Here is a 26887-nt window from a genome sequence, read left to right as displayed (position 1 = left end):
AATAGATATACTTTTATATTTTTTTATACTTGTATACTTTTACACATTCACTTTTACACCATGTATATACTTTAAATGTATATACACACACATCCTTTTATATATATACTTTTTTACAGGTATACATTTATATATAAACATAGCACAGCGATCACCTGAGCGTAATTACTTGCAAATTACTTCTGCTAATTGGGGAGGAGGAGCCGCATTTCCCCAACTCCCCCGCGCTCCCTTCCCCATCGAATGGCTCCGCTCGGCCGCGCTTTCCGGGCAGCGCCCATAAAGCCCCGTGGGAAGGGGGATCCCGACGCTGGGCTAGAGGGAGAGGACTCCAATTCCCAGCGTCCCCGCGCATCCTGGCCCTGCGGTGACATCAGGCATTGCCTGGCCGGGACCGGCCGGGCAGCGGCGGCTCCCGCGATGTGAGCTCGGCTTTCTGCCTTCCCCGGCGGGGCCTGCCTGCAGCCGAGTCCGCGCTGCCGGGGCAGGGCTCCGGCAGCCGCCGAGCAGCGTGGAAGGGCGTGTGGCTGGAGAGACAGGAGGTGACATCTCGGGGACAGGGAACCGGCGCCGCTTCCCGTCGAGTTCGGAGCCTCTCGGGCTGCGCTTCCCCCGGCGGGGCCGTTCCCTGCCCGCCGCCCCGAACCCGCGGCTTTTCCGAGGGTTTCCCGCTGCTTTCCCGCGGCTTTTCCCCTTTCTCCTGCGGCTCCAGGGAGCGGAGGAGACGCTTTTCCATAGCCTGGCAACAGAGTGCGTGTAGTAACCGCGGTGTGGAGCGGGGACCCCCCCGCGCAGGGGACGGGGAGCGGCGCGGCGGCACCGGGGGGACGGGCTGCGGGTCCTGCCGGCCGCTCCTTCCCCGCCGGGGCAGGAAAAGCAGCAGGGAATGGCTGGTGGGAACCAACAACGCGCAGGTTTGTCGCGGTGGAAGTTGGCTCTGGCTGCGGGGTGAGGTTTCTGCGCCGTTCGCTCTCCAGGAGGGATGCTCGGGGGGATCCGGAGGGATGCTGGTGGTTTGGGCAGCTGGGAAACCACCCAGGAAAGTGATTTCTGCGCTGTAATGTTTGCTGAGGTTGTTGTCGTTTAAAGTGAAGTGTCGTGTGTGTTTCCTGGCAGTGCTCAGCCTTTAGAGTGATTTTGTGATTGTGGGCGCATGACAAAACCCGTATTTCTCTGAACGCAAATATTTTTTAGTGTTGAGCACCGGAGTCCCCTAGCAGCAGACTTAAAAAGTCTTTCCCAACGTGAATGGGAAACTTGGGAATGCTTGCTGTCATCTCCTCCCTGAGACGTGTAGTAACTTTGCAACCAGGTAATTAAAAAATTAAAAACTCCTTTATTTCTCTTAAGAAACAGTTCAGGTCTTTGAAGGGACGTCGTGACAGTGTTCTGCTCGAATTTGTAATCCTGAGGACGCCTTTTAGTACTTGAATTTCACAAAGTGAGGAGGAAGTCAAGTGGGAAAAAGTGGCTTTATATCCGATTTGAGGAGTCTAATGAAATTAAGACACAAACTTCTATATATTGCTTCGTGTTTCCTGATCCTGATGCAACTGATTAAAAAAGTTCTATTTATTTGTCCACATGTTACACCAGTTTGTAACTTCAATAAGTGTGGGTTTTCCCCACTCAGCAGTGAATAGTTAAATCATTTTTGTGTGTTTAAAAATGGATTTGGAAAGGTGTTTTGATTTAGTGGAGTCTAAACTGTACTGGGTAGGCCATGTGTCAGAATGAATATGGAGAAATATTTTATAACTCCAGCTGGAATTTTATATTCCTGAGCAAAAAGGTTTATGTTAATACCATTAATCCTGTTTTACAGCACAGGGCATTATCTACAAATCAGGCACTTGAGGTGCCTTTGGATTATTTGACTTTAAAGTGAGTGGAAGTCCAGTAAAAACTCGTTACCTGTTTGTTTAATATTCCCTTGTGTTTCCCTGGACTACCAGGAGATAATGGAGTGTGACACGTGGTAGGAATTGTAAATGAAGGTGAATTACAGTCCCTTGTATTTCCATGGAGCCTGCATAAAAAAATAAAATCTGAAACCCCAGAGTAAGGGTTTCAGTCATTTTTGCACACAAAATACTTAGAAATAGTGGGACTGGAGTGTTCAGAGTACTTGTGGCTTTGGACAACAATTGGGAGTGTGTAGAGCTATAAAAATCTATCATTGAAAACAATATTAGTTACTTTCTGAAACAGTTTAAATGCGATGTAGAGTAGGGCTTTGTTTCTAAACTACCTGCTGGCAAATCATTCCTTGTATTTTTTATTTTTTTTTTTTAATAAAGCAAGAATTTCAGTCAGTGGGGAGCTTGTGAATTAGAAGTTTTAAAATAAGTGTTGCAGAAATGTTCTGTGTGTTTGGGTGGGGGTTTTTGGCTCAGGAAGAAGTACCTGAGAAAGGTACCAGTGCCTTGTTTCAAGGATGGAGTTGAGGAGCAGGTTGAAATCTCTCATCCCAAAAAACTTTCTGCCACGTAGCTTTGTAAAGCGGGTAGGCCTAAATACAAAGTAAGTCCAAAAAGAGATGTGTTAGAGAGAAATGTGGGTTTTCAAACCTGATGCCTGATTCTGGAACTTGTAGTGTAGGAGGAAGTTTTCAGGCCTTCCTCATTATCTCCCTGAAACGCCGAGGTAATGTTTGAAATCCCCTTTTTATTTGCCTGTAGTGCAAGAAGCATCAGTTTGTACCAACCCCTAGAGCAAAGTGGCAGCCACAGGCAGTGACCCCTGCAAATCCATGGTTCTGATGGAGTCTGGAGCACTCAGACCTGTTTTGAGCACCTGTGTAAATTTTAAGCTTCACTTGGACTCTGATGTGGGCTGTGAAGCCCAAATGCAGCACCTGCAACGCTTTGGGAGTTTCCCATGATTTCAGGTAGTTCCTGTTCAGAGAGATCAGGGGATTGTTGTTTGGGCTTTAGGATATCCATGAGTGCTTTGTGAAATCCCCTTCTAAAGCTGCAAATAGATGGGTTGTGTCACAGAGGTAATGATTAGCCAGATCAATAATGTGTATGGTTAAGGGTGCTTTGACAGAAGAACAGGTGATAAATAAAGCAGTTTAAAGCTCAGGAAAGGCTGTTGTGGTGGGATCCCATTCCTGGCAGCAAAATCTAGGTTGGACATGAGATCAGGCAAATCCTTAATGCTGTAGATCAGCCACAGAGGACTGTGGATATAGTCTGACATCATCACCTTCATTTAGGATGGGAGCAGCTGCTTTGTCAGGTTTTGAGAATTTATCATAATGTGACTGCTGCACACTTAATTTATCTTCATCATAAAAGCTGTCCTTCCCCCAGTCAAAGCTTTGTAGCAGTGAAGATGAAGCCTTAGGTTTGTGCAGGGCATTGATTTGCTCACCTGGGACATTGTTCTGCTGTGGCCTGAGGAGTGTCACACGTGAGAGGGGACAGCCACAGCTGGACGCTCCCCTCTTAATGGGGAGGTGTCCACAACACAGGAGGTTGTGCTGTAATGGGTGTGCAGAGAGCACACGGAAGGATTTTGGAATCAGAACATTCTACCTGGAGTGCTCTTGGGAAACATGGAATTGTTAAGGTTGGAAAAGACCTCTCAGATCCAGCCTCTCAGTCCAACCACGTCCCCATGTGCCCCATTCAGTCTCCTTTTGAACACTGTGGTGATTCCACCACTTCCCTGTCATCCTGCTCCAGTGCCTGACCACCCTTTCTGGGAAGAATTTTCCCCCTAATATCCAATCTACTCCTCCCCTGGCCCAGCCTGAGGCCGTTCCCTCTCCTCCTGTCCCTGTTCCCTGCGAGCAGAGCCCGACCCCCCCGGCTGCCCCCTCCTGTCAGGGACTTGTGCAGAGCCACAAGGTCCCCCCTGAGCCTGCTTTGCTCCAGGCTCAGCCCCTTTCCCAGCTCCCTCAGCCCTTCCTGGGGCTCCAGACCCTTCCTCAGCTCCGTTCCCTTCCCTGGAAGGATGGACTTCCCTGTCTTGTCTCGGGATAGGGATGGTGGTATTGGAGGAGCCCTGGGAGTGTGCGTGGGGACACAATGGAAGGAGCAATGAGGGGGAGCTAGAAATGTGTTTAATGTATAAACACAACTCTGACAGACCTGGTAACTGCTTTTTTTGGGGTTTTTTAATTGCTTTTAAACTGGAGAAGTTGGTCCTTAGGAGTCTAATTCGTGCCTCCACGCAATGCTGCACACTCCAGAGGAGAGAACCTGGGTACTGATAACAAGGACACGGTGCAAGTGCCACCCCTGGGCATCGCCAGCCACAAGTGAGTCCAAAACCTGCATTTTTGTGGGGAAACAGAAATAAAAACTTGTTGTGTGAGGTGTTTGTTTTATAGTGAATAGCCACATTACATGAAAACCTCAGCACCTGGAGGGAATGTTACATCCCAGATGAAGCAGCTTTCCCTGTTTGTGTCAGGGCAGGAGAGTGATCCTCTGGTCACAGAAGGCAGCAGATCCTCCCACACTCCTCTTGTCTTTGTGAGACTCACCACGAAGTCCTGAAGAACAGCTGCTGGAAGTTACCATAGACCCAAAAAAAACCCCCAAAAAATCTTTGTTGGTATGAAATGAGTATTTAGATGCTTGTGTTAAAACAAAATAAACAAATGGCCCATGAGCCTGTGAATGTTCTTAATTGTAATTGGGCAGCAGAACCCATATATTGAACAAGCACCTCATAAATGTATTTATTGCCCCAAACAGCCCACCTTAAAAGGTGCTTTTTTAAAAGTGCTTTTGACCCAGCTAAGAGGGATCTGGCAGACTTGATTTTTTTTCTTCAGGAAAAAAACGTTTCTTGATTCTTTAGCTGCTGAAAAGGAACGTTTCCCTTTGGGGTGGTGACAAATCTTCTGGATGATGCGAGTTCAGGATTTAGGAGGAAGTCTTCAGTAATCTGCTGTTTTTATGGTTTTAGCCCTGATATTAAGAGATCTGAGTAACTGCCCTGTTTTCTCCCCTGAATTTGGTTTTTTACATATCCTTGTTGCCTGTTTACTTCTGCTGGTTCATTTCCTGGGTAATCCAAAAAAGCAATTTAGAGTTTTCTGGGGGTTTTTTTAACTTTTTTTTTTTTTTACCCCCTGGTTTCAGAGAATCCCTAGCAGTGCACCCTGAATGAGTCAGACAGTCCCAGCGTGCTATAGATTAATATATCTATAGGTGGGAGTTATTAGAAGTCTTAAAAAAAACCCCCAAAACAGTGCTTTTTTCTGTTTGCTTTATCCTGCCAAGAAACAAAACCCAAGAAATAAACAGGAAGTATTTATCCTGCCAAGAAATCAGAGCAGAATCCCCTCAGTGTGGATGTGATAATGCTGCAGTGCTGCTGTTTACTGTTGTTATCAGGGCTGTTCTTGCAGTGCTCTGGAGCAGTGAGATCCTGCAGCTTTAGGATAAGTGGCTGTAAAAAGGCTTTTGGCAAATTTCAGTGCTTTTTGTTTGGAAAATCAAGAACTTTTGGATGGGACTGGATGTCAGTGAAAGCAGTTTTCTTCTGATTATACAATGAAGCAATATTTAGCTGTGATTACATTATTTTTCAGCTTATAAAATACCTTTTCAGAGAACTGTAAGTGTGATATGAGCCATAAACTCTTCTCACCTCTAAAGAGGAAGAAATCCTTCCCAAAGGGTGGTGAGACCCTGGCACAGATTCCCGGAGAAGCTGTGACTGCCCCGTCCCTGGAGTTGTTCAAGGCCAGGTTGCACAGGGCTTGGAGCAGTCTGGGATAGTGGAAGTTGCAGGTCTCTTCCCAACCCAAATCATTCTGTTTCAGTCCCCCAGATGTACATAACACTGGCATAATTTAGGATTCTCCATGAAAACTCCTGAAACTCCTTCCAGGCTGCCTGAGGGGCCTCCAGTGCGCTGCCAGCAGCTTGTGGCATCTCGGAATAACAGCGACAGTCTTGAACTGCTTCCAGAGCTTTGCTGGACAGCACTAGGAACAAAACACTTCCAGTAATGAGGAGTAAGAGGGGAGTGTCCTGCTGTATTCCCAGTGCTGTGGAATCTTTGCAGAGAGGATTTTCACAAGGGGTAGATCTCTGTTTTCAGCCGCCCATCTCAGGCAGCGCTGGGGAGGCAGAAGCCTCTGTGTGGAAAATGTCTCGGACACATCCTTTACTGATCTTGCAAGATCACAGAATCCCAGAATGTTTTGGCTTGGAAAGGACCTTAAAAATCATCTATTCCACCCCTTGCCATGGGCAGGGATGCCTTCCACTATCCCAGGGAGCTCCAACCTGGCCTTGGACACTCCCAAGGAAGGGGGAGCCACAGCTTCTCCGGGCACCCTGTGCCAGGGCCTCCCCACCCTCACAGGGAGCAACTTTCTCTTAATGTGTAAATCTCTCCTTTTTTCATGCCACAATAGTATCAATGTCTAATAGCTTTGATAGTCCTTAATATCAATTTATACTTGAAATATTAACATTTTATTGATGAAGTTGTGCTCATGTATTTCTCCTCGAAAGACACTTTGGAAGAGAATCTTAAGTACAAAGGACTGCTTGAGGCTTTTGGAAATAGTGAATGGTTTTGGTAAATACTTTTGCTTGCCTGCTCCTCAGCTGTTTGAATGAAAAGAATCCATTCCAATAACCCATCTGGGTTCTAGATGTAGATTTTTATTGTTTTTTTGGAAGGTAAAGCACCAGTGGCTTTCCCAGGATTGGAAGGGGAATAAAGTGCAAGCCCTACTGAAGACTGTAAGAGTTATAATTTGGTTTCTTTTTCTTTCTTTTTTTTATTTAGAGGCAGCATTTAATTTGTTGGTTTTTAACTTTGAGATGATTCTATCCCATTTTTCCCCCCTTTTTTTTCCCTCCTTTTTTTTCCCTTCAACTTGTTAGTAGCTCCTGTGTGAACCCCAGAGGAGAATTTGTGTTTGACTGTGTGGAAGGGCAGGCTCCAGTGTTTTGGAAGCACTGAGCCTTATCTAGGGTACATGAAGTCCCTCTTCTCCTGGGCTTTAGACACATTGTCCTGCACAACTCACATTAGCAGTGATTAATGACTCTGAAAATAAAACATAAATCCATTTGTTACAGATCCTATTTTTAATCTATGCACAAGTATTTTATAGCCTCTCCAAGGGGCAGGAATTTCTCTCTATGTTGCTTCCTGGTAGCCCAAACAGCCCCAGGGGCTGGGCGTTGGTGTGGGGATTCTGCTAAATTCCTGTGGAGTTCTGGCCTTGCTGGATCCTAAAGGATACCTGTGTTTGTTCAGGAGTCATTTGGAGCAGAAAGTCTCCTCCCCTCCTCTGCAGGGTCAGAATGGACCTGTGTGAGTTGTTCTTGTGCCTGATTTAATGACATGAGTACTGAGAGCACGTTCATATGGAATTTTTCCAGAATATTTGTGTAGCCTCCATAGGGTTTTAGTACCTCTAATTCTCTTATTTAATAGAGATTTCTTTGGATGTGTAAAATCAGTTTACAGCAAGTGATAAACTCTCAGTGTAAACTTTTTTTTTGATTTAAAAACATTCACTGCAGGGTTGTCCTGTCCTGCTCTTGGTAGGAGCACACCTGGCCAGAGAATATTTCTGCCCAACCTTTTCAGACAGTGCCCAGGAAGGGAGATCTGAGTCTGTGACAGCTTTCACTAGGCCAAGGATTTATAGCAAGGAAGACAAATTAAATTCCAACCCTTCCAGTTTGGAAGGGACCTCAAGTATCATCTGCTCCAGTCTTTTTTGGTATAAATAATCTCTGAATAAATAATTTATTTGTAGTAGTCTTTCCTGGAGCAGTGCTTGGGTTACTTTTCTTACCCACATTTTGCTCCGTGGAGTTTCCCTGCTTCCCACAGGCTCTCCATTGGAATGTTCTGTGTTTTTGGGGGATCTGACAGGCATGATGGCTCTCCCCTTTGTTTTCCAGAGGGGATGTGTTTGCCTGGGACAGGTGCATTCCCAGTCTCATAGAGCAGGAGATTCTGAGCTGTGAACGTGCCACGCCAACACCTACAATGTGAAACCTGTGGAGAATTCCTGTTACTGTGCAGTAAGTCAGTTCTGTTATTTGTGTGTTCATTTTTAGAAGACAGATTTGTCAGACTTGGCCTAATTTAAGGCAAAGGAGGCAACATGATTTAGACTCTATCCTTTTGTCGTGGCTGCGTTACACATTCCTGAAAAAAATTCCTTCAGTTCAGGAAGTAGAAGCAAAGCTTGGCTTTTTGCTGCCCGTACTGCTCACTGCATGAACATCTAATACTAAAAACCATTCCCTTCTCTTCCCACCCCAGGTGAACAGCAGGGAGCAAACCATGGACACTCAGTTGTTCTCCCCATTTTTGGGAGCAGTCCCCAGTCCCTCCACACCTCTGGAATCCTCCCGGCTGTGCAGCAACTGGCCAGGATGTGCTGAGGATCCTGGATCCCAAACTGCCTTTCAGGAGTGCCCAAAGAAAAGGTATCAGCATTCCTGCTGTGGCCTTAGGGGTTTCTGGAGCACTGGAATTCTTGTGGTGAAGAACAAATGGGGATTCTTGATTTTTTTTTTTTTTTTTTTTTTTGGGGGGGGAGAGAGTTTCTGGTATCACTGGAAACTCTCAGTAGATTTTCTTTGCTCTGTAGTGGTTGTTACTGAGGTGGTGAAAAAAGGTGGGGGGGTTTTTTCTTTTTCCATCTCAAAGCCAGGTGATGGTGACAGAATGTTGTCTTTTTTGGGAGGAATTGGTTGGTGGAGGCTGGCACAGCAGCTTTCGATGAGAAAATGCTCTTTTAATGAGCATTTCTAATGCCTCACTGCATTTTTTTTTTTTTTATTATTTGCTTAGTAAGGAACAAAATTTGAGGTGGGGAGAAAGTGAAGTCCTCTGGTTCCCAAGGTGGTGAAAGATACCTTAAGGAAGGTACATGGATTGCAAAAAAAATGTTTATTTTTTTTGCTAGTTTTCAGTGGGAAGTGTCAGAGTGATGCTTTTTTTCTGAATAAAGGATCACACAGCTTTGGTGTCAGCTGTAAGAGTTAATTTTAAGCAAGGAGTGGCAATTTGCTAATTAAAATATACAATATTTTCTTAAAAGAAGCCTTTAGATTGTTGCAAGATAGCTTTGAAAAGGAAAAAGCTACAGAGTTAGAGTTAATCCATGTCTGCACCCATTCTGAGCCTGCAGATATTCAATACTCCTTGAAGTCTCCTTAAAAAAGAAAAAAAGAAATAGAAAAAGAAAAGACTTTGCTATTTGACAAAGATACAGAAAAGAGCTGGTTATCAAATATCAGTTCTGCATTCACAAAACATTTTCAAGAGCCTTTGCAGTTTGGTGTATCCCAAATAAAATCACACAGACCAGATCCCTTAAAGAGCAAACTGAGCAGTCATGGAGTAAATCAGAGAGGGAGTGAGAAGTAAAAATGTGCTGAGGTCTTAAAAGCCAGCAGGGTGTGATTTTCACTGATTTTCAGTGGCAAGAGATGAAAAAGGTGATTTTCTAACAACTTGTCCCACATTTTCTGGTCTCTGTTAATCAGCAAAGTCAGTGAGCAATTGTGGGGCACCAGGGGAAACTCGGAGATCTTCAGGGACACTGGAAGGAATCAGAACAGGGTGGTGAGGGAAGTTTATTGGAGCAAAACAATGAGCAGAGAGGGAAGGAGACCTTTAATAGCATTGTTTAAATTAACTTGTGAGTAAGAGTCAGGAGTCATTACAAACAACTCTATAAAAATCTCATTTTGCACCTGAAGTAAAAGTTGGGTTTGTTTAAAAATTGTTTAAAGCCTTGGGTGTTTGCCAGAAATATTTGCTAAAATTTTGACCAAATCCTGTCCAAAAGGGGATTACAAAGTGGTTCAACTAAAGTATAATTTAAGTGTATATATAACTTATTTTTTTGAGATCAACATAAGAGGTTTTGAATTATTTGAAGTAGATAAATTAGAATGCTCCCGACCTGGAGAATATTAATCCTGTTTATGCTCTAAATGAGAAGGTCAAGGTTTGAAGGAATGTCTGTGGAATAGTTTTGTTTCTTGGAAGGAGAGGGGAATCTTTCGCTGCTTGGAGAGTCTGTGGTGAAACAAAAAGTCAGGAAAATTGTTCTCCTTCACTTGGGCTGTCGAATTCACAAATGCAAGAACATTTCTGCACCGGGATGCTGAGGACACATTAAATTCAGAACAACTGGAAAATGTTGCTAAACAAAGGTTTGATCTTCTTTTTGCCTGTTTTGTTTAGGAGAAAAATAGTTCTTTAAACTTTTATTTTGGGTTTGTTTTTTTTTTTCCAGGGCACCAATAAGTCTTTCTTACTCTGGCAGTGGCCCTGATATGTTTGGTTTGGTGTCAAGCATTTTGGAGGAGCCAAACAAGCCAGAACCAGCGACAGATTGGTAAGTTTGTTCTGAGAGTTCTTATCCACCTGTGTGTTGGTTTTTATGCCCATTGTCACACTAATGTGATACACATTTTTAGTTGTTTCAGAGTTGAGTAATGAAGGTCTTTTAAATCCCCTTAAAATGTGGAAGTGTCTTTATTTCACTTGTCAGTAAAAAAAAAAAACCACCCAACAAAACAATGGACTGTTAAAAATGCAAATTTTCTAAAGTTTTCTGTCAGCTTTGGAGCATTTGAGGAGGAAAAAAGATGAATAATTAGTTTTAACCAGTAGGGAGTTGACTGAATACAGTGGAATCTGAAATATTTAATAAATCCAAATAAACTCTGCATTTCTGAACATACAGCAGATAAAACAGTGTTGGTGATGAGATTTCACAGAGCATTTGCTCAACTGCAGTAGGAATATTTCTCCTGTTTTTGAGGAGAGCTGTGTATGATGGGTTAACAATGTAATTCTGGGGAATAACCATGATATGTGAATTATTTTAAAATAAGAAACCTTTTAAAATAATGACAGGAGGTTTGTTTCACTCTGTTACAGGAATTCTCTATCAAGATTGTTTCCCCCTGTGTGGACACCTGATCTGGGCAGCAATGGGGAGTTCCCAGGGCTTCCAGCTCAGCATTCTGTCCCAAACAAGGATTTTCCCAACCTGCTGGGCACCAGCTGCCTTCAGGAGCCCCTGCAGGAGCCTCCTGATGTGGAGATGCTGCGCAGAGGTTTGGGAGACCTTCAGCTCATCGAGTCTTGGCTCTCTCCCCGTGCTCCCCCTGACAATGCCCTGAGGAACGCTTACCCTGAAAACTCCTCTTTGCAAAACACCACCACCACGGCTCCCCAGGAGGGGTTTTCCTTCCCAAATGGGAGCTGTAACCAGCATTTGTGCACTTACGACCACAGGGGGGTAAACAGAGACTGTGAAAAATGTGGGTCCAATTTTAGCCCTTTTTCCCCTCGGAACAGGACGAAGGAAAGCCCCAGTGTTCAGAAGGAGCTTTGGAAAAGTGAAAGAGCAAGAGGAAAAGCTCTGAAAAATTATCCCCAAGGACAAACTAAGTATTCCCCTGATCTTTCCAATCAGCCTGTGGATAACTCTTGGGATAAGGTACCCCAGGACAGCCACCTGTTTTCTAAAAGATACGAAAACTTCACAGCTGCTCCCAAACTGCAGTCATCTGTCCATCCATCACTTCATTTTCTCAATCAACCCCTGAAAGAAAATCACTTTTCTGGAGGAACAGGCAGAAAACCCCAGGAAACCCATGTGCCTAATGGCCATCGTGGCTTTACTTTGGGGGATGTTTTTAATAATAACAATGAGTGCACGGTGAATCTGGGCCCTAAGGAAAGCTCTCATCAAGTAGCTGAGTATGATTTATCTGTGAAAAACGTGCAGAATGGGAGTTATTCCTCATACCAGGGGGGTGTGTGGCTGGATGGGAAAAGTCTGGCAGCTGCATCTGATGCTCCATATGGAATACAAATGGCAACGAGCCCCCAGTCCTCATCAGGGGTTTCCACCATGTCTGGGGGCTCTCCCACCCACCAGCCTCTAACACAGCCCTCCTACTACTCCCAGCTCCTCCTACCCGCCCTCCCTCCCAGGAAAGGTGGGAGGTTACAAACATCAAATGGAGTTTCCAATCATTTGGGGGTTCCTCGTTTTGTTTCAGAGAGTCAGAAGCAGGTGAGACCCGTTGGAAGATCCCAGGAGGACGCTGGGATCAATAAGGACGGGCGCCGTAAATTCCCCGTTCATTGTTCACCCGACTGGTTCGTGCAGCAGAAAGCTGCAGGTGAAGACCCTGAGAAATACCAGAGGTTCCCAAAAAAGCAGAGCCAGGAAAATGGCCATAAAGAGGACAGAAGAGGCAGAAGGAATTGGATCCCTCATTTGGGATCTGCAGCCCCAAACCACCAGCCCTTCAGCGTGTTCCCGAAAAAGCACGAGCAGAACGGTGCCAGCTTGTCAGATTTCATCAATCCTTCTCTGCTTCCTCCTTTCCCATTAATGTCTGATTTTAAGCAAAATCCCAGCTTTCCTCTGTTTAATCACCAACTGTTTTCATCAGGAAATAATTTTAATTTCCCTCCGCCGCCATTTCCATTCTCGGACCTTGTTGATCTTTTTCATTATGACGACTTCAACCCCTTGAGTCCCTTCATCAGTGATCTCTTCCCTGGGGAAATCCCTGCCCCCTACTTTGCCTTTCCAACCCCATTTAACAAGTTCAGACCTCCCAGGAGCCGCAGTGGCCCTGCTAACGAGCTTCACATCCGACTGGAGGAGTGCTATGAGCAGTGGAGAGCTCTGGAGAAAGAGAGGAAGAAGGTAAACCACAACTGGTGATGACTCCTGATAAAGACTTGACTGGTTTTAGGTCGTGTGAAGAAAGAGAGGAGGTTTTATGGTGTTTCTTTGCTTGGTTGGGGTTTTTTTGTTTTTTTTTTTTTTTTTGGTTGGTTTGGGGGGTTTTTTGTTAATTTGATTTGGGTTTTTACTGTCAGTAGTAGTTGCAGCTTTCTCTTTTTTTTTTTTTTTTCTTGTAGTAAATTTCTGGCTTTAGTAAAAAAGAAAATGAAGTAACTAATGCTGGGCACCCTCTGTGTGGTTGTAGAGAAAAACTACAATATTTTTCTTGTTCCCAAAGGAAATTTCAGTTCATGCTCTTCTCATTACAGTCACTTTCCTGCCTCAGACTCGTTCCCAGACCTGCTGGCAGGAAGGGATCACACTGCTAATGAGGGTATTGCACTTGGGAGTGAAAGCTCTGTGCTCTAAAGGAGCAGGAATGCTTTCCCAAGAGGAGTCAAATCCCTGAATTCCATGCCAGGGCTCAGAAACTAAATTGTCCATAATCCCTGGTTTTAATTATGCACTGGGTGCTTGGCTTCTTCCACGTGTGAGAAACCTCCTGGGCACTGGGTAAAGGTGTCTGACCAAACCAGATCTGGAAAACACCTTTTTCTTTCCATCATCAGCTGCAGGGCCTTGCTGGTGGACTTTTGAAATTGTGATTGGAACTGCCTGTGTTGCTCTCTCATGGATTCCTTTAAACAAGGCTCCTCTCTGCCTGCCTGGCCTTCCAGGAATTCTCTGGAAGGGAGAAAGGGATGGTTCTTGCTCCAGTGTTTGTTTCCTGTTCTCGAGCAGGATTTGGGACAATTCAGTCATTTGCAAAGACCAAGTCATAGTTTTTGTCTCCTGCTTTTGATTTCATCATTAAAGGAGAGTTGTTTATCCTTGTACCACCTGCTTATTAATCAGAGGGGCTTAACTGACCCCCTTGATCTGGTCCATTCTCAGTGATCCAGTTTTATCCCAGCAAGCTGCCCTGGGTTTCTCAGGGTGTTTTGTGGTTACAGAATATGAACTGTTCTCAGTGCTCCAAGCCAGCTGCCCTAGCCTGGCTCCTGCTCCTACAGCCAAAGCACACGTTCCTCAGGAGGGGATGACTGCAAGAAGAGAGAAGCTCCCCCTGGGATTTGATTTAATTCTCTCTGCCTTGCCTAATCGCTCAGCCCTTTCAGCTCCCAGAAACCTGTTCATTGCAGCTGCTTTGGGGTCACAGCTTCCCTGTCTCCTTTCATAAACCTCACTTTTCCAGGGATCTCACATTTAAAGCATTTCCACAAGTTAGGCGTTGTCCACGATATTAAATGTGTGTGTAGTTTAGTTAATTGCCTATTAGTTGTAATTCTTAATTACCTGGTGTCATTATATGAATCCATGATCCTTTCCCCATCCATTTCTTTTTTTCTGGATGCCTTTCAGGCTCCTCAGATGATGAGTGCAGGTAGAGTCAGCTCTTGTAATCTGTGTTAGGCCAGGGCAGGGACCAAATATTGTGGAAGTGTCAGTAAAGCAAAAAGAGAAGGACTTCAGCACATACTGAGTACAGATGTAAACAGGGTGGGTGTGGACTTAGCTTTGAACTGCAGTGCAGCACCTGACCCCTCTCTCCTACATCCATTGTACCCTGGAGAAGGAATGAGAAAAGGAATATACTGCAGGCTGTGTTGGTTTTACTCCAGGTGTAAGAATTTCCTATCTAAAAATAGGTTTGGTGATGTTTAGTCACTGTCTGTGTTAGACACTGACAAAATCACTCTCAGTGGAAGTTTGGCTGTTGTGTTAAACATTTTCTCTGTTGAAGAAAAATATTTTCTCTGTTAAAAAGCTGCTATCAGTTTATGTTAAATGTGGTTTCATCCTGACGCACCTCAGATGCAATTTATGCTGCTGTGATCACCTGGTTCTTTTAATAACCATAATATGTGATGGTTGAGAGAAGCAGTGAGAGGGTCAGGGTTTAAATTCATGGAATCACAGAATCGTTAAGTTGGAAAAGACCTTTAAGCTCATCAGATCCCACCATCAATCAGCACCACCTCAATTACCCATTTCTTGGGTGCTACACCAGAATCTGGCTGGGTCTGTGTCTAAGATTAATTAGAATAGTTGTACAGCTTTTGTTCTAAAAGCTGCCACTGAGCAGTGCTGTCTGATTTAGGGAAGGATTCCTGCAAGGAAGCTGGAAAGGGACTTTCGATGAGGGAATATAGAGATAAGTCAAGGGGAATGACTTTAAACCAAAAGAGGGCAGGGTTAGATTAGATTTAGGAAGAAGTTTTTTGCTGTGAGGGAGGTGAGGCCCTGGCACAGGGTGCCCAGAGAAGCTGGATCCCTGGAAGTGTCCAAGGCCAGGCTGGACAGGACTTGGAGAAACCTGGGATAGTGGAAGGTGTCCCAGCCCGTGGCAGGGGGTGGAATGAGATGATCACTAAAGTCCCTTCTGAGCCCATTTGGTGATATTTGGGAACGTCTTTCTGTAAACGCCGTCAGGAGTTAACACAGGCTGCTCACTCCTAATCCACCTGAAAATTCTGAGCAGCTCCAGCAGCGGATTGCTGATACTGTGCTGATTTCAAACAATCACGCTGGGAAATGATTTCCCTTGCAGACTGAGGCTGACCTTGCCAGATACTTCCCAGGGCAGCGCATCTGCAGCTCCAGCAGCAGCCCCGTGTCCCAGCTCCCCGCGAACCCATCCCGCGTGGATCGCCTGATTGTCGACCAGTGCCGGGAACGAGCCAGGGTAGGCCTTGTGGAGCTGCAATTCCCGCAGTTCCTGCAGGATTTGTTTGTTTATTAATCAATGCTTTGGGGTTTTCGGTGTTTTCTGCCAGGTGCTCACGCTAATAGGGAAAATGGAGAGGCTTGGTGGTGCCCCTGTGCACGGGAACATCTCCAGGGCCTTGGAGCTCCACCTGGAAGCCATCCAGGTGACCCAGGCACGTCGGAAGGATGAGATGGTGAACGCTGCTAACCCCCAGAGCCACGGGGTGCCACGCTATAGCAGTGAGAAAGGTAATGCTGCCCATTCCTGGAGTTGCCAAAGCTTTGTCGAGGGTTTAATTGTGAGTATGTTCCACTTAAAAATGCAAATTTGCAATACGCGGCAATTCTTGTCACTTCAGCAAAAGAAGGTTTGCAAATAGACAATTTTGCTTTTTAAGACTTCAAATCACTTCGATTTCTACTGCTTTTTTTTTTTTGTTTTCCTGTTACTAGTTTAAAACTTGGAAGTTTTTTCCTCCTGACTAGAAGAGAACTGTAAAAACTCTTCACTGATGTTACCTAACCATAAATGGTGGTTCTAAAAGTAAAAGCAAGTAGAATTTTAAGCAAGTAGAATTATTTACTGCTATGGCTATACTTTCTCTGCTCCTTATAAAATAACAAAAAAAAATTGCCAGTGTTGTGTAAATCAATCTACATAAATCACAAACCCACCAGGAATGACATTCCACGTTTCCCAAATTCCATTTATAAGTAAAGCCAGAATAACCTGTAGCAGCAGTAAATGTGGCAATTCATGGTTTGGGGTAAAAGATAATATTATTTTTTTCCTCAGAAAATACCTTTGTCTCAGGACAAAAGAGGAATTCACTCCTTGTTGCTGAAGTGGACAGTGAGGTTCCTCTGGCTGTGGAATAGTTCTTCCTTGTGAGGGAAAGAGAGTAAAAATGTTTTGCTTCTGCAATTCAGGTGTCTAAAATTAAAATACAAAGTAAATTTAAAACGTCATGCCCTTAGAAGAGTCCTATATGCAAACTGACTTTTAAAATGACTCCTAAAATTTTCATGTGGTGTTAACTCCAAGTGTGAGTCAGGAATAGTAGAAGGAAGGTTCTTGGCCAGGCAGGAGAGGTGGGCCACAGTGGTTAAATGGATGAATATGAGCAGATTTATTGCCAATATGGTATCTAAATATTGCCAGTCCTACAAATAACAGCTCTATCATCTGTTATGATGAGTTATGGCCTCCTCAGGTCCTGGTCCCTCCTCTTGAGTGACAGGTTTTGGTGAGACCCCCGCTCTTCCTAAATTCCCAGAGAAGTGTAGGAGCAGCTTGGTCCACTTAGTCCCAGATTTGGTCAACAATCTCTGTCTGAAAGGTTGCAGTATCAGCAGTTTTGGCTGGAAATGTGCAGGTTTGCAGTCGCTGGCCTTGCAGGATTCACAGTTGCAAGCGAATCCCCTGTAAAGCTGCTTTAGGATTTTATCTCAGTTTGACTGGACCTTTGTGCTTTTACTCACCCATCCAAAAATCACTGTTCCCTTCTTCTCCCTGCAAAGTCCCAAACCTGCCTGCAACCTCAGGAGAGCAGCTTGCCCAGTGTCCACCAGCATTTTAGCCCCTTTTTGCAGCATTTTAGCCCCTTTTTGCACAGACAATTCACATGAGATGTTGTAGCTGTCATTACTGGTGCAGCTCAGATACCCCTTAAGTCCTGTTTGCTCAAGGCCGCGAGTTGAACGAATTTATGCAATTTAAAAAAAACCAAAACATGTAATAACGTTCTCAGGCTTGTCCACTGATGTGTTTTTCCTGTTGCAGACGTGCTGGCCCTGGCAGCTGCCCTGCGAGCCCTGGCTGGTGCCACGCGCAGGGCTCGCACCGCGCTCTGGTGCGCGCTGCAGGTGACCCTGCCAAAAACCCCCCCAGCTGGACCCGAAAAACAACAGCCCCTTCTTCAAGGGGCACTGCAAGAGCTTTGTCCTTCAAGCACGAGCACCCAGGAGAAAAGCAGCGTGGAGCACGAAAGCAGAGGAAGTGAAAAAGCTGAGGAAGCGACGAGGGTTTTGGAATGACCGCAGATAACGAAAGGAAAGCCGAGGATGGGGAGGGAAGGGCTCGGGTCCTGCCCAGCACCGTGGGAGGTGGATTTTCATAGGATGTCAGGAGACAAAAAGGGTTAATTAATGTGCCTGGTCAGTGGTGCAGTTCTGGTAGTGGGATTCTGGCGTGGAGAGGCACAGCTTGTCGTGGTGGTAGCGCCGTTTGAATGATGCTGGTGTCTGCTGCCGAGAGTTTTAATGTTCAGAGGAGCTAAACAGTAGCTGAGCCTTTCCTCATGTGCTTGTCCAAAGCTCTGTATCAGCCCTGAGTCAGGCCAGGACCTGAGAAACCAGAGTGTGGTAGGACTTAATTCTCCTTTTTTTTGTTAGTGAGACAATTTAGTGTATTCAAAGGTACTCAAAAATCGTTCAGGGTTTGTTTTAGTTTTATTTTTTGCACCACGTGTAGCTCTTTCCAGAGCCAGAGTGATCCCCGAGTGTTTGCTCCCCATCGCTGTGCCAGGAGCAGTGCATGCTGCTGTGGTGGTGGTTTTTGGGATGGGTTATCACTCAGTTTGGCAGGGAATAATCAGTGTTCCTTGCTGGTTTTGGGAGAGGCTGCAGCAGCCGTGCTGCCAGTTCAGTTTCCAGCAAAACCAGTGTGAACTGAGCTTTTCTGCAGCACAGTCCACTTGGGTTTTTTCCACTAAAAAAGTGGATTTTGTAGCTTTGCAGTGTGGACTGCATGGAAGTAACACGTTAGCAGGTGGTAGAAGACTCACTCAGGATTAGAAATTAGATTTACTGATTCCTCAGTGGGTTTAAAACCAGTAACAAGTAACATAGTATGCACTTAATTTAAAAAAACTACTGTTTGTTGTTAATATAAGTTCATGGTACTATAATTTTTTTCAGACACATTCCATATTTATTTTAATGTCTTCATTGAATGTTTATTTAAAAATCTATTTTAGTAATAGGAAGTTAAATATTTTGCCAAATCTTCCGAATAATCAGATTTAATGATTTACTCAGGAACTCTGTATATTATTATATGAATATACACATGCTATATAGAGATTTTTTGGGAAAGGGATGTTTGCAAAATATTTACACAAAGCTACGTACTAGATTACCAAAGCTGTTTAACTGATTATTTTTTGATGTGGAAGGTTTAATATATTTAATTGCTGTTAATTAGTCTCCATTGTGTGGCTTAGACAATCAGAGTGTAGCTGTTCAGGGCGAGAATTAGAAAAGAATAATTAATTCAAGGTGTGTTCTTAGGGCCTTTAGGTATATTTCAGTGCTTTAACAACTGTCTTACTGTTACACAGTCTCTTAATATGTACTAATAATTAAGGTTCTTGAGTATCAGGATACTAATGAACAGCTTTGGAGAGCAGTTCTTGGGTTAAAAGTGAATGAAGTTGGGGATAGAAGCAAAATCTGAAGGACAAAAATGAAGATTTTTGTGTCTCACAGTGTTCAGTGTCAGATTTGAAATATTTGTGGGTAATTATAGAACTGTTCCCATATATATCTGTACTTGCAAAATTGTTCCAAATGCAGTTGTGTAGTTCTGGATCCGTGGATGTTGCTAGAGCAGATGTTGTCTCAATAGTGCCATCCTTAACTCCACTGAGGTGTGGAAATTTGTAGCTAAAATTTGCCCAGGCCTCATTGTAACCCACTGAGTAAAGTTTAAAAGCAAGAGTAGATAGAAATCAGGTTCTTAGTATATAGCAAGATTTTCTTTTCTTCCCTAAAGAAAGTGAATTCCAATTAAAAGATTATTTTCAGCCTTAGCCTAAAAATCAGGTTACCAGAGTTACTTTAGTGTGAGTGTTTTCTCTGTGTGCACATGCAGTTTATTTGCACAAACCAATTCAAGAAGGTTCAATCTGCAGTTGTGAAACTGATTGTACTCCACACCTCTAAAGTGGAGTTTGCAGTATTTCAGTTTGTGGCTGATTTGGGGGTTTAATTACCCAAATTAAAATTAATTTACCATTGCTGTGCTGGCAGGAAATCCAAATTTTAAAGTCTGGGTCTGTTGTTTTTCTTTTTTTTTCTGTTTACAGAGCCCTTGTGGGTCCTGCAGGGTTGTTTTGTAGTGGTAAATATTTAGGGTATAATTGGTTCTTATTGTACTGCTCACGTGTTAGTTAATATTGTGAAGGATCATGATCTTAATTAGTTCATAGTTAATGTGCCTTTAACAGTCTCGTTTTTCCAGAGTGGTAAAAAGCTGTGTGGTCACTTCTGGTTCCAATTTCAGTTTAAAAATGCATTTTAAAGGGTTATGTTTTAAAAATGCGTTTTAAAGTGGCTGCATTTGACTGCAATCAGCACAGGCTGTTAATTGTGTTAATTGCACACACAAGATCATTCAGTTTGGGGCTCTTTAAGGAGCACTGTGGCTCTGGAATGTCCCCCTGGATCATGTGCCCGGGTCAGATGCTCCTTGTCATGCCCTACAAATGCTCGTGTTTCGCTTTGCCTCACTCTGTTTTCTTCACCAAAACTCCAGGTCTTCGATCAAAATTGCTTTTTTTTAAGTGCCCTTTTCTTTAAATGAGTTGGTTATGGACAGCATCAGGCCTAGGATGGCTTTTGTCTTCAATTCTCATCTCAGACTGCTCCACTTCCGTTGTTTTATTACAAATCCTGTTGCATTTTAGGGAATAAAACCCACTTTATTTTGTTAAATAATGCCTGGAGTTGCAGCAGTTCTGTCAGTCAGAACATTATTTTTGCTGCCTCGTATCCAATTTGGCAACAAGGTACAAATTCTGCAAGTCTTGCACTGACTTTTTGGTGTGAATAAGTACAAGCATAATGCTTGTGGCTTTAGGGACTAATTGTATTGATGTTTTACTGACTTCAGGGGAAGCTGAATTGAGGTTTTGGGTCACACTTAAGCCAAAGAGGTGGCTTTGGTTTGGAGTCAAGTTTGAGTTTTGAAGGAAAAAAAGAAAATCCCCCTTTCCCTCCCCATTTTGAGAAGCAATCAGGTAAAATTTAGTTTATTCCCTTCTTTTCTGCTTCTACTCCCCACCCCCCCACTCAGCTTTCTTTAGATTTAATTGTTTAGGGTTTTGCCCTGTTTTGATTTATACTTTTAAAATTTTTGGGGAGAGGTGAAGAGGGTGGCAGAGTTGTGGCCAGCCCTGGTGGCAGGGATGCTGGATTGCTCCAGTTTAAATAAATGGGATTCTCAGGTGTCCCTTTGTAAGTCAGGATTATTATCAGGGTGCTTTTTGATAGTTGGTAGTGAATCTTTAATGCTTTAAAATCCCAAACTGATAGTCCAGTACAACATAGACTTAAGAATTATAACTATTTCTGTATGAATAACTGGAGTTTTAGGGTGATTCAACCTTACTAATTCCCAGAAGGGAGGCTGGCAGCAGGGGAAGAACTCTTTATTTTTTTTCTGGTTATAGGTTTTGTATCTCTGTTTTTCTGTATCCACGGGGTCCCTTTGGCAGTTAAGTTGCTCTGATGCTATTTATATAATCTAAAACTCATCAATTGGTATTAATTTGTTATTTTCATTAGAGCAGCATGCAGGGAGGTTATCTAAGTTGGTGATGCTTGTCTTGCTGTGGCCTTTTCAGGAGTGGGTGAGATGTAGTTCCCAAACTGCTGCTCTTGGATTTTATTCTTTCCAAACTGAGTATTTTTCTTTGCTGCTGGTATTTACCACCACTACCAATGTTTTTGTCTGTACCTGGGTGTGTGAAATTTGGAAATGCTGCTCTAGTCCACAGTCAGTCTCTTATGGTTATTCCTGGCACCTTTTCCCTTGGAAGGAAATGAAGGGTTCACAGTGGGGGTTATGTGAGTGAGAGGCTTTGTCGAGGTATTTCCCTTTGCAGAGAAGTGTGGGGATACCCCAGGTTTTTATGGGAAGCTCCCTGGCTTTCCTGTGCACTTTTCCAGAAGTGGCCACGAGCACAACTTCCTCTGGTTGTGTTTGATCTGCAACCCTTTGTTTGGGGATGTAAAGGAGGAAGAGGGAGCTTCAAGAAGGAAGGAGCTGCAGGGAGCCCTAATTCCAGTGGAGATCACTCTTCTTTTGGCTTCCATGGTCAGGAGGGCTTCAGGGACCAGGAGTCTTTGCTTGAGTCAAGATTCTTTTGCCCATGTGCTGCTGGTGGATGCTGAGAGGGTGCAGCTGCTGAGATTTGGGGCAGAGTTGGCTTCTTCCTGCCCTGCTCTGGTGGCCGACCTTGCTCCCAGGTGTGTTTTAATCAGGTTGTGTCCCAGCTTGAGGGACCAGGAGAGGGCTTGGGGACAGCTGGCCCAAGCCAGAGGGATGTGGTTCTCCCTTTGGGATCAGGATCACCTCATCTCCTGGCTGCTGGCTGGGAAGGGGCTGAGGTGGGATTTAAACTCAGCTTGTCTAGAGTTAAGAAATGACAAAGAGCAAGGAGGACTGAACACAAAATGGATTTGGTTGTGGTTCAAATGTGTTCTTCCTTCAGTGGCAGAATCCAGCTTGGCTCTGTGGGATATTCACTAAACCACCATTGAACCATGGCTCTGATTCTGCAGGAAGTTGGATTTTTGTTTTGTTTAAATACTGTAAAAAATATGCAACAAACAGACCTTAAGCCTATATGTATTTTTTTTTTTTTTTTTTAAATTCTGTTTTTACCTGCTCTGGAAGCTGGGTATTGGAATTTCTTTTTTTTTTTTCTTTTTTTTTTTTTTTGGGCCCATTCTCTGTTTGGGAGCTGCAGTTTTGACAAATGCTGCATGGTGGCACAACCCAAAGCAGTGGGGTTTGGGGATTTTGTTCTTTGTATCTTTATTTCTGTGGCAGACTCTGTGACCTTAGCTGCAAAACTCAATGTTAAATTCCTTATGAGCAGAGTCTGTTGCAGATTTATTTATTTTTCCTGTTGGAGATGTAGAAGTGGAAGAACTTTGGGTGATTATTTAGTGTTTGTAGATTTGAGCACGAGCAGCGAACACATCAGTCAATAGGAGGGCAGTTGACTTTGGGATATGTATTTTAATTATTATTTTTGAATAATTGGGCTGCTGAAGAGCTGAGTGTGATCCTGCTTTGTTGAAGCCGCAGCTCTTAAGAGATTTCTGTCTTGATCTGGCTTTGCTGCTTTACCTTGAGTTCAGGAGCTCTTTAAACACAAGCTCAGTGGCTCACCTTGAACATTTGTTACAAGGAACTCCAGAGGGATGAGTTCCCAGCCTCTTTTATCAGGATTCTTGGAATTAGCCAGGATAATTTTGCTTTCTCTCAAAGCTGAGGAATGTACCTGCTGCAGGAACTGGGGCTGAACTGATGGGTTCCTGGGAATTTTGCACCTTGTTTTTCTCCTGTTCTGCGTCGAAGGAAATAGAGCCTTAAACCATGCTGAGACCTTGATTTATTCCAGTTTATCCATGTCAGTCACCAGCACTTTTTTTTCCCTTTTTCTTGGTTTGTAGCACTTGAGATGTCTGATTTTTATCAATTATTTTTTTGGTGGATAACTGCTTTGTAATTTTCTAAAATAAAATAACTTTGCTGATCAAATTTATCAGTTACATAGAATGGAAGGTCCTTATTTTTCTTCATTAGCAATACTGCAATCAAAGGTGCAGAATAATGTGTTTAATGTACGTGTTTGTGCTGTTAGAGATTGAAAATACATTGGGTTAGGAGCAACTTTTAAACAAATGGAGGAACTGGAGCTAAAAATCCTCTTTGCTTGTTGCCAAATGAGCTTTAAAAAAGAATATGTTTGCATATAATATATTAAAAAAAAAAAGCTGGTTAGAGAGAGAATAAATCAGAGTAAAAATCATTGCCAGACAAAGATTGCTTTATGTTTTTTACTGAGTAAAACACAACTTGTTTATGCACAGTAGTGACTTAATGAGCATAGTTTTTTCACAGAATTAGTCTATTTCCAATATATAGATGGGAAAAATAAGTTTCCTTTTATTTTTTATGACAGATACACAAAGATGAAGAGTGTCTATATTTTAATATTACTGTCTGGTGTCTGAAGTGTAGCATTGACATGTGTGTTGGGCAAACTCACTTCCTTAAAACATCCCATTTTACACTGCTAGGGAAATATTACTGAGGGCCCAACAGAAATATGTGAAATTATAACTTTGCTTAAAAAAAGTAAATTGTTGATTATGCAAGATTTTAATCACTAATCAATTTAGGCTTATTTAAGTATTTCTGTAAAACAGCTGTGGGTGTTTGAACGCTGCAAAAATCTGACTTCTACCTCTTGTGTAACATCCTTAAAATTCCCCTTCACAGATGTACTCTGATGCCACAGGGTGTTGGTGCACCTTAACTTGGGAATTTAATCTTCTTTTCCTTTTATTTTTTTTATGTGGAACACCAGGATGCCTTGTTATGTCCACCTGTGTTGATCTGATCAGGTTTGTGTTACATGTGTGAGAGTCTCAGAAACAGGAGAATTCTGTAACAAATTATGGCCAGTGTGATTTTTCTGGTATTATTTTTTTTATCTACGTGGTTTGATTCCTTTTATTTAAATAATCACCTGTGTTGTATGGATGTCCCTAATAAATAGTGACAGCTTGTTTAGATCAACTCACACTGTTTCTCAGCTGCTGAATTTGTTTGGTAATTCTGCCTCGAAAAGACCTGTTACGTGTTCATGACAAATTAAAATCCTTTGTGTTTTTTGTGACTGCTTTTGTTGCTTTAGTTCTGTGGAAGAAGGGGAAGTTTGGGCAGTTGTTGAACTTGGGGCTGAGGGGGGGGGGGGGGGAGTCTCTTGGATCACACAGAAGATTCAGATTTACATCAAGCAGTTGAGAATAAAGGACAGACTTTAGTGAGGACTTAATGGGATGTTACTGGGGGAATTGTGATGAATTTGGCACTTTTCTCAAAATAAATGAACAAGTGTCCCAGATCTGCTGGTGGTGGCAGAGATCAGAAGCACAAGTCAAGAACTGCACAGGTGACAACAGCATTTGGCTGGTTTGTCCTGTGGAGTTGAGGGTGATGTTCCAAACTGTGACACAGGAAAGTTCATTGCTTTAGAGTTTAAAATTTAAAAGCATTTTTTCTTGTGACAGGCAGAAAAAAAGAATTGATACGATTGTTTTCATTAGTGGAGAACTTACAAAAACCTCCATGGTGCTTTGGATAGTTGAAAGAGGTAATTTTGAGCCGTTCCCATCTTCAGCTGACCCATACACATCAAATATCCCAAATCATCCCTTCTGAGCAGGGTTCTGTTGTTGTTGCTCTTTGGACACGTGCTTTATAAATTAGCTTTGGAGACACTGCTAAGAAGCCTCCTCTTTTTCCCTCCTTTTCCAGAGAGAAGGGGATTTCCAGAGCAGATCATGAGAGAAACATCCCTTCCCTGATGGGCATCTCTGCTTTTATCTGTCTGCAGCTCGGTTGCTTTGATACTTGTTCCAAAACACCTGCAATGGAATGGTTGCAACTATTTTAGTGGGGCTGTGCTGGCAGCTTGCCAGTGGAGATACTTTGGAAAGCATTTGTAGGGAAATGTGTTCTTCCCAAATCGGCCTGATAACATGCAGAATTTTATGTTGATTTTTAAGTGACATGAATCAAAAGCAGTTTAAATCCACATCTGTGTGATAGGCTGACCTTGGTGGAGCCATGACACTCAGTTGTGCTGCTCTGATTTGAATAATAGTGCCATATAAAAATATAAAACTGTGTTTCCACAGTACCAACTCTACTCACCGAGGACACCTTTGGTTTGGAGCTGATGAATCAGGTTGCTTAGATGCATATTTGAGAGTGTTGGGTTGCAGAAGATGCACAGCCTCAGTAAGCAGGGAATTCAGATGAATGGGGGGAAAAAAAAGTAGTTTCTGCTGTTGCTTGTGGCAAAGAATTCCCAGATCCTTGTGCCTTGAGTAGGTCACGGCTGATGGAGCTGTGGGGGCATTCTGACTTGCAGAAAGAATTTTTGGTGACACAAAGCTTTAACTTTGCTGATAAACTGTTGATTTGAGAGATGTAGATGGATTTCAGGGCTATGAGAAGTCACTTGGTTATGTCACAGAATGGTTTGGGTTGGAAGGGACCTTAAAAATGATCCAGTTCCACCCCTGCCATGGGCAGGGACACCTTCCACTATCCCAGGGTGCTCCAAGCCTCATCCAACCTGGCCTGGAATAATCTCCTCAATAGTTAGAGGATGCAGTGTGCTCTGGTGAGTTTTGAATCTCAGGCTCTGCTGCATTCACAGTTCTTCAGCTCATCCTCTTCTATAAATCCATAGCTTCCTACCTCCCAGGAGCCATTCCTGATTTCCCATCTTGCTGTGCCACAGAACCTGTTGAATGATGAAGTTCCTTTTGCTCTTCATGGTTTTGAGGGTGGCTTGTCAGTTCTTGAAGCAAATAAGGAAGAACTGTGCTTGAGTTTAATCAATGGAATTGTCCTAGCGCGACCCTGGGAGCTCCCAACAGAACAGGAGGGACTGTAATCCCTTAGATTTGAAAAATAAGATGGGTGAAGGTGTATCAGAAGTTTAAACAAAAATGAGTGGGTTTAGAGGATTGGCTGAATTGGTGGGGCACTGCTTGCTTAATTCTGGAATCCATAAATCCATTTTCAACAAGCATCTGACCTGTTGGCATAGAGATTTTACTGGAAAAGATGGGTTTGTGTTAGCCTGGTAGCTCCCTGGCACAGCAAAGCCTACAGGCAATTCCATTAAAACTCAGTGTCGAGAAGAACAAACAGCTCTTGGAGGGGTTAAACAGAGGAAGTCACAGCTGTTAATGGGGGAAATGAAATCTGTCTGGCTCGTGTCAGGGTTTTTTATCAGGGTACCCAAATGAACGGTGTCACCAGGAAGAATCAGGGATGGAAGCGTGTCTGGAATTCACTCTGGGTGTTCCCTCAGCCTTCACAAACCCTTGACAGGGTAAGTTACTCCACTCTTGCGGATCATGGAATCCCAGAATGGTTTGAGTTGGAAGGTGCCTTAAAGATCATCCACTTCCCACCCCCTGCCATGGGCAGGGACACTTTCCACTGTCCCAGGGTGATCCAAGCCCCAGTGTCCAACCTGGCCTTGGACACTTCCAGGGATCCAGGGGCAGCCACAGCTTCTCTGGGCACCCTGTGCCAGGGCCTCCCTCACAGGGAGGATTCCTTCCCGTTATCCCATCTGAACCTGCTCCCTTTCAGTCTGAAGCCATTCCCCCTTGTCCTACCAGAACAAGTCCTTGTCCCAAGTTCCTCTCTCAGACCTGGCACGTGTGTTTATCCAGTGTGGGGCATGAGCAGCCCGTGACAGTGATGTTCATGATGTTCCTGTCCTGTTTGTGCAGCTGTTTCTGTCCCAACACTTCAGGGTTGGTGCAGCTCAGCTGAGACCACTGCGA

The 26887-nt window shown here is 43.6% G+C and overlaps 1 protein-coding gene across 1 annotated transcript; it reads left to right on the top strand.

The window, feature by feature from the left end:
* The first annotated feature begins 4144 nt into the window (after positions 1-4144).
* On the top strand, positions 4145-24189 carry LOC121671549. The gene is made up of 8 exons (XM_042043462.1): positions 4145-4270; positions 7902-8024; positions 8269-8435; positions 10259-10360; positions 10909-12700; positions 15333-15467; positions 15559-15739; positions 17274-24189. The coding sequence occupies exons 3-8, from the start codon at positions 8290-8292 to the stop codon at positions 17525-17527; spliced, it is 2610 nt and encodes an 869-aa protein (XP_041899396.1). The 5' UTR covers positions 4145-4270; positions 7902-8024; positions 8269-8289; the 3' UTR covers positions 17528-24189.
* Positions 24190-26887: the final 2698 nt, after the last annotated feature.

This window comes from Corvus kubaryi, unplaced genomic scaffold (genome assembly GCF_017639235.1).
Source record: "Corvus kubaryi isolate FWS band 111438036 unplaced genomic scaffold, C.kubaryi_AGA036_p1.0 37398, whole genome shotgun sequence".
Classification (NCBI taxonomy): domain Eukaryota; kingdom Metazoa; phylum Chordata; class Aves; order Passeriformes; family Corvidae; genus Corvus; species Corvus kubaryi.
The sequence above is the reverse complement of the archived record's forward strand: the minus strand, read 5'-3'. Positions and strand labels throughout refer to the sequence as shown.

What these genes read in the sequence shown, in the direction of transcription:
- LOC121671549 (XM_042043462.1), top strand. Translation starts at nt 8,290, where the DNA reads ATGGACACTCAGTTGTTCTCCCCATTTTTGGGAGCAGTCCCCAGTCCC. An exon ending in TGGAGAAAGAGAGGAAGAAG is followed by an intron (nt 12,701 to 15,332) that starts GTAAACCACAAC and finishes TTTCCCTTGCAG; the next exon opens with ACTGAGGCTGACCTTGCCAG. An exon ending in ACGCTATAGCAGTGAGAAAG is followed by an intron (nt 15,740 to 17,273) that starts GTAATGCTGCCC and finishes TTCCTGTTGCAG; the next exon opens with ACGTGCTGGCCCTGGCAGCT.